At 35.5% G+C, this 7,931-nt stretch overlaps 1 protein-coding gene across 1 annotated transcript in view; it reads right to left on the bottom strand.

Moving 5' to 3' along the window:
• Positions 1-2,747: 2,747 nt before the first annotated feature.
• LOC142131994 (H(+)/Cl(-) exchange transporter 5-like) overlaps positions 2,748-7,931 on the bottom strand; it is a 10,384-nt gene continuing 5,200 nt past the window's right edge. Inside the window, exons 5-6 of the mRNA XM_075194414.1 lie at positions 5,660-5,876; positions 2,748-3,768 (exon numbers count right to left, since the gene is read on the bottom strand). Coding sequence (XP_075050515.1) covers positions 3,678-3,768; positions 5,660-5,876 — 308 coding nt within the window. The 3' untranslated portion in view covers positions 2,748-3,677. The remainder of the gene's footprint in view (positions 3,769-5,659; positions 5,877-7,931) is intronic.

Raw genomic sequence — 7,931 nt, 5'->3', positions numbered from 1 at the left:
TAGTCAGCAATACACCCCCCATAATTCGATTGAGCCGGGTGCTGTATTGCATTGTAGCAATTATTTGGATTTGCCTACCTCATTAGCTAACAGCTATCTTTCATCAGTGGCATGTCATTGTGAGAATTAAGATGTTATTCCCTCATTCTTGGTAGTAGATCATGGTGATCACATTATAGATAACTAGAGGAGTTTCTTATATCAATTACCACAAGTTCCGGCATAACACCATCTTGTACTTATTACTACAGTGCTGACATACCACTATCTCCTATACCTGTATATATTTGAAAGGAGTTGAATTGAACCGATTACACACCATGTTACTCCTATACTAATACAACTATAGCGAGGCACAAATCCAGCCAATTTTAATTATACATTGTTTTTATCTATTGATATTCTATATATATATATATATATATATATATATATCTATATCCATACATATATATCTATATCTATATCCATACATATATATCTATATCTATATCCATACATATATATCTATATCTATATCCATACATATATATCTATATCCATACATATATATCTATCTATATCCATACATATATATCTATCTATATCCATACATATATATCTATCTATATCTATACATACATATATATCTATACATATATCTATACATATATCTATATCTATACATATATCTATATCTATACATATATCTATATCTATACATATATCTATATCTATACATATATCTATATCTATACATATATCTATACATATATATATACACACACACATATATCTATATATCCATATACATATATCTATATATCCATATATATCTATACATATATATATATATATATATATATATATATATATACACATATATATATATCTATATCGCTGCTTTTAGTGAACCACTCCTACTACAGATGACATTCCAGTGAGCTCTAGTGCACCTCATTATTCTCTTCGTTCTTTTTCAAATTTAAGATCATGTGGTCATGTCAGTAATTTTATTCACATGCGGTGGACCTGTCCCAAAATTCTGGAACAAAATAATGTCACTTATTTCAAGCATCACTGGTCTAACTTTAAACTTGTCCCTTACCAACTTGCTTTTGTGTGCCCCCCGTAGAATGATTCAGCAAGTCAACAGATAAACTCATTATGCACATATGTTGTGCTGCAATATATCAAGTCACATACAAGTGGAAAAAGGTTTTCCTCACTGTCACGAGCTGCGGCGGTGCGAGAAGGTAGATGCCTCTGATGTAGGTGCAGGAATCATATTGTCTCAGAAAGACCCTCATGACCACAGCAGCGGTTAAGTAAATTAATGAAAGGCGGAATGTTACAACATTTGAGTAGCAAAGCCTGTGGAGACTTGAAACCTTCGCCACCCTGCGACCAGTCACACCTTCTACATAAATTAAATAAGTACTTGGATATCTGCACCAAACCTGATGGATGTTTGACCAGGAGTAGCAAATTGGCCAAGCGGGGTAGTCTGCCAGAGCTAACCAGTCAGGATGGGATATGACTTGGCCAATGAACACATTACTGGCGAGTGTGTGCAGCTAATTTGTTCCTTGGAGTTCAGAGAGGACATATCTCTTGTTCAAAACACTCAAGTGTATAAAAAAAAACTCATTACATACTTGATAATTAGCAGTAGGAGATAGCTCTAAACTAATGGACAATGCATTATCTCAAGATTGAATCAATATGCAAAATATGCAGTAAAAATAGCTATTTCAACACAGTACCTAATAACACAGGGGAATTCCACAGGAAGTTTATAACTGCATACTAAGATCAGCTCACAGAGGAAACCTTACCTTTGAAATGATGATCCAGATAACATCCTTCAAACATGTTCATATGAGACAAAAGACTAATTACCATGTGCTTTTCGAGGTTCAGGCTCTCTTACAAATACCAATATAGTTTCTGCAGTTAGAATGATAAACCATCCTCTTGGTATAATAATTGGGGTACCTTTATATATGTGAGCCCAACCTGGCAGCATTTAAGAATATACAAAAGCACAATATTATTACACACAGATTATGCACTATATTTAATGCATGCAATGCAATACAATCAATGGTAAACAGTTTTAGATGATAAGGCGGTATCCAGGTTGCTAAACCCCTAGTTTCACATGTCCTAGTACAATGAGGTGTTAAGATGTATACTTCTGTGAATGCTTAATGCAGATATGTTTGAAAAAGTCCTAGAATACAGTTGCTATGACAGCTTCAGGGATGCGTCTGACCTTACGCAACCTTCCAAGGACCAGCTGCGAGGACCCTGGAGGCCAGCAGCTGGCAAAAAGTAGGCATTGTTCCGAGGATTGAGCTGGAATAGGTGTAACTCCTTGGGGGCTCACAATATTAGGCAGTTACGCCATAAGAGCTCTGGGACATAGGCTCGGGTCCCGGCACAGGCCGTATGTTTTGGTGGGGTGAGGGTTTTGTAAATCTCTGATACCTCAGATGAGTTTTGGGAGTACACAAGTATATATGATCAAATTGTTGAACTCAAAAACTTAATTATATATAATGTGACTGTTAAGTCATTTCCCGCATGTTTTTTTTATACTAAGGTCTGTAGCATATACCCATATTTTTCCTACTTAATCTCTGAAAAAGGGTGTATAGGATTTATATTGTGCAATCTCATCACAATATTCAGGGTCAGCAATAAGCTAATATATTATGTAAGCAATAAGATATTGATTACATTAAAAAGCAGTGTAAACTATGTTAGCATTTTACAAAAGTTTTATTGAGCGAAAAAATTTGATTCGGTTGAAGAACAGACACAGGTTGTTGTGAACAATAGGAAAAAAGGGGGGAGATGGTCACTTTTTATTTCATGTAAGGTTAATTAAATATAACCCACTCAGTAATGTTGGATCTTATTTGATAAGAAAATGTGATTTGAACAGTTACCTAAAGATAAATAATACACAGGAGTAGTTAAACAAGCATTTACATCTGGAATAGTTTCAAAACTGCACATTTCAATGCAATTGTGATAATGATTCAAGGAAGATACATAATGATCCTCTGGTACAAAAGTTTACATAGTGCATGTTAAAGTGTGATACCTATTTATATGCCCAATTCATTAGAAATAATAATCTAAAGATAATGCACCGTAGGGGATGACAGTAAAATAAGGCAGAATAAGTGGTATTAACTTGACAAATTAAGATTAATTTCTTGGCACAGAATATTTTCTAATATTTACAAAGTCCTTCATTATTGCATACAGTGATATTAGTCGACTTTTACAGACTGGTAAATATTTATTCTTAATATACCATTTTATTCTTTTTCATTCAAGATTTATTGTTTGCCAGACTCCTCTTTGCTGTTTTGGCTTTACACCTCTTTCCAAACAAGTTGTCTCTTTGCTAATTGTTAATTGTTCAAGAGACAAGCACACAAACTGCAGCTAAATGACACAGGTCCAGTTTAAATCAGAAAAGGATATTTGACAACATCTGAAGGGACCCGCACAGTAGGTATTTTGCCATCAATGTAGCAGATCAGCCAAAATAAAGTGCCATAAAGCTCCAATACATGAAGCAATGGCCCATTTTTTTACAGTCTGAAAGTGCAAAACACACCATAAATTTATGATTATGGCTTCACAGGATTTATAGTTTATAATGCACGTATAAATATTCAGTTAAACAATATAGAGTCTGGATCTTGGTTGGCCATCTGTGCTATGTGCTTGAGAACGTCTTTCTTTGTTATAATGCCCAGCAGTCTCCTGGAAAAGAAAAACCGTGGAAGAACCGTTAAAAGTGCTAGGAAAAAAAATACAAAATATTTACTACAGTAGACTCACACATAACCAACCCAACTACAAGTAATGAAACTTGCTTTATCCTACAGCAGGTAATCTTATTTCAATTCAGCGCTCTTTTATCAAATCCAATGTTTCCCTTCAACACAGGAACTACCACCTCTAATACATTACAGGCATGGCCAGCATATTTATGCTCTAGACATTTGATGATATTAAGGACTTTAAAACAACGAGCCAAGAAACACATTCCAACAGTCTTAATACCGCAATATGTTATTTTACATTACACGAAAAACAAGGTGGAAAAGTAAAATAAAGTTGAAGTTTGACGACTTTGCACCAAGCGTTAAAGGGACCCCTTGTACGCCACAATTATGTACTCTATAATAAATAAATCTTAGCAGTTTTGCACCTACCCCCCACCCCCTACAAATAAAAAACCTCATAATCAGCTTCAGCTATATACAGCCTGGGATGGTTACAGTGTGTGAGGTCCCTCTGCTAGATTGGAAATGAGCACCAGAATAACCAAGCTGAGCCAGTCACACTATAATAGATAAACCTGCAGTCTGGGGTCAACATGTTATAGTGGGAACAAAGCCCTGCCTAGCCAATCACAGGTCTGTGATTGGCTAGCATGTGGGAAGCCACTTGTGATTGGCTGTGGAAGCTTGTCTGGTCAATTCAGTTCACAGCCATTGGGGGCCATTGCAACAAGCAGTCCGCATTTTAGATTTCTTTTTTAACTTTTAATATTTTTTATTTTATTCCTCATTGTATTACAACTTTCCCACTGGACTAAAAGACAGGGAAAAAAAAAATGAACATTTTATAATAAAGTGGAGAACAATGCTGTTTCGGATAGTGCTTTATTTCAATATTTGTTTCTGTTTCTAACCCTTGTATCAGTATTTTATTTACACTATACCAATATAACAGAGGAGGGGTCGTAGGGACTCCGTTACACTGGAACTGTTGGTTGGAAAAGTTTTTTTTCCCCCCTGTAACACCAGTATACACAGCTTTTTATTGCGGTGCTAGTAAGCTTTGGAAAGTGGAGGAAGAGTTGAATTGTTTTCTAGCGCCTACCCCTCCAAGGGTCTATGCTGACCAGGCTGGGCTCATTCCCATATGCTGTGGGTTCCCCTGTTATAGTGTGAATGGCAAAGCCTATCTAGCCTGCTGCTGGTTTCCACTTTAGCAGATGGCTTCCATGCTCGTTGTCCCCCTGTTTTAATGGAAACCGCCCAGGCTGTATACTGCTGGCAACGGTTATGAATTAAGTTATCCCATTTATTTAAATGGGTTTTCTAGTGCACACAAATCAATTGCTTCAACAGGATATCTGGTGGTAGAAGAAAAAAAATACTGCATGTAAAAAAAAAGTTAATTGACACAATGCATCACGTCAAGTGTGATTCCAGAAGCAAAGTATTTACTTAAATTGCTGTGTTATTACATGAATAACAGCATGAAGCAATAGGTGAACTTTTATTACTTGCATCATCTGTGCACACAGTGAACTTTAAAAGACGAAAGCTGCATAATTTGAGACAGGCAGCAATTATGGACAAATATATTTATGTTTTTGACATTCATACACAGTTGAAACCAGGTAAGGTGTGGAAGGTAGAGGTCATTGTATGTGACCTCTAATTCCACCATAATGTAGTTTTACTAAGCACATTTTTGTCAATAAGACAGAGTTGCAAACAGAGATCACTATTATAAACTGCATTTAATACTTTAAGGTACCTGATGTGATTAGTAAAAATATTCTCTTTCTACATATGTACATACAATTTCCCACTGTTATCTCTTACATAAAACACTAGTCCTTATCAAAGCTCACCCATTGTGTGTCACCAGGCATTGGCGCAATCCAAGTTTGCGGAAAATGTCCACAACAATTTCCATTGGTGTCTGGTCAGTGATTGTGAAAGGACTAAGGTCCATAATGGTGCGGAGTTTTAAGCTGGGAGGTGATGTAGGCGGCTGTGGAGGAGTGTGCTCTGTGAAATATATCCTGGACGTGCTCACGACTCCATCCTGCTTCTTTCTGGCACTCTCTGGGAAAGAGGAAGCATATAAATATTACATTTGGAAAGGAAAAAGTATACAAGAAGCTGTATGAAAACTTTCAGACAGATACACTAATCCACAAATAAAACTACACTAATATTATTAAAATATCAACTAATTTACTCTAGATGGGTGTTAGAAGAAAAAACAAAGTGTTCCTTGTGGGGTTTTTTATTTCCCCAGAGGCAAAAATAATCCTTTATTACTAGTAAAATGTTACTACATCTGTCTCCTCCTTCCATAAGTGTATGGGAGCCATTAAGCAAGGGGGAAGAGGGGGATCTAATGAAGGTCGATTTGCATAAAATTGACTATTTTTCCATGGAAATAACTACTTTTTTTTTAAAACTCGAAAAAGGTCGAAAAAACGAAAACTGCCCTATACTAGATTCCCCACAAAGTAGTAAATGTTCCTATGTCAAAGGGGAGACAAAAAACAAAAACATATATAAAGTAATGCCGTTTATTTTTATTTCCCTAAATTACATCAAGAAAGCAACTTTGTGTTGTAGCCCATGATTTGTTTTATTCTATATATTTTAAAATGCAAAATATTATGCATCAAAATCTAATTAACAGTATCTCCTGTATAAAAGGACACAAGATATATGGTGTTTACACAAGCTTTATGCTCAGTTACCCTTTACAACTTTTGTAAATATCTTATTGTATATCTAAAAATGTCAAGTCAGTACACTGTCAAAGGAGCAGAAATACATCTCTAAGTAGCTGTGTTTCAAGTAAATGTGTAATCATTGGCTGAAGTTGTCCAAGAAAAAAATGCAATTGATGGGACGAATTCGAATGGTCGCAAGGTGACGCTATGTGTCATCAGAACAGTCCGTGGAGACACATCATGTCAGAATTTTTACCAAAATCTCTGCTTAATTTCCCTCGTGATCGAGACACGAGGGAAAATGAGCAAAGATTTCTGTGCAGTATGGGCATCAAGGTGCACAACCGGACATTGAGGCGAAGGATATATTGACTTTCAGGGTAAAATTTTTCCACAGTTGATTTTCTTGCATCATACTACAATTTCTTTGTCTAAACACTAGAATGACAATACAGAAACGTAGACCTCCTAAAAAGTATTCATATAATATAATATTGTATATTTTAAAATGCTGGCATTTTGCTGGCATTCAAGTTAGTTCCTGTAATTGAAAATGGCATTTTTTTACACTTATGCCTTATTTTAGTTATGCATATTTCACACGTGGCATTTTCAACTAGAGAGACCTGCGTCAAAAGATACTGATTAATTTCTTCAGTTTCAGGCATATGTTTACCAAAGATCAGTTCATGTGGTCAACCTAATATCCTAGTCAGTAATGATTTTCTAAAAGATGTGTACAACACGTCTTCGTATTAATGAAATGTTTCAAGATCCCATATATCAATATAACCATACTACAATATAGTGTATTGTTTCTTCATACTATTTGGAGACCTGAATACTTTGCATAAACCACAACAACTGGTACTCAATTTGTTGCAGTGGATGCACACTGCAGACGCTGGCAGTGTGATTTAGGGCTTAATATAATGGTAGATTTGTTTCAAGTTAAAATAACAAAACCAACAAAAGTACATAATTCTGTAATGCAAATGGGAAGTGATAGTTATATAAAAGCTGTGATTTACATATAAAAGGCATTAAGGAATAGATCTGTGAGCACACAGCTTTGTCACACAGTCTCATACAGTCACCGATTCATTTTGCTATGGCTGATGTAGACAAGCATCTTACTGCATGCAAGTGACAGGAACGCAATGTTTACACTGCTCATAATGTACAGTTAAATAGAGTATATAAATATTAAAGCTAAAATACATATACACACTAAGTAGCTCTGTGAAATGAGCCTAAATCATACTGCTAACCGTAATCATAAAAATTATAGCAGTGCCAATCAACCTGTTTTATCTATTTTAGAAATTGGCACCTTGACAAGTGTATTTGGCAAAGCCCATCAGTGAGACATTCTTCTCTGTCTCGCTCCATTTCACTTGTATCTATTTAAAATATTTTATGAGAA

Source organism: Mixophyes fleayi, unplaced genomic scaffold (assembly GCF_038048845.1).
Source record: "Mixophyes fleayi isolate aMixFle1 unplaced genomic scaffold, aMixFle1.hap1 Scaffold_3513, whole genome shotgun sequence".
In the NCBI taxonomy this organism is placed as follows: Eukaryota; Metazoa; Chordata; class Amphibia; order Anura; family Limnodynastidae; genus Mixophyes; species Mixophyes fleayi.
This window is presented reverse-complemented; position numbering and strand designations above follow the sequence as displayed.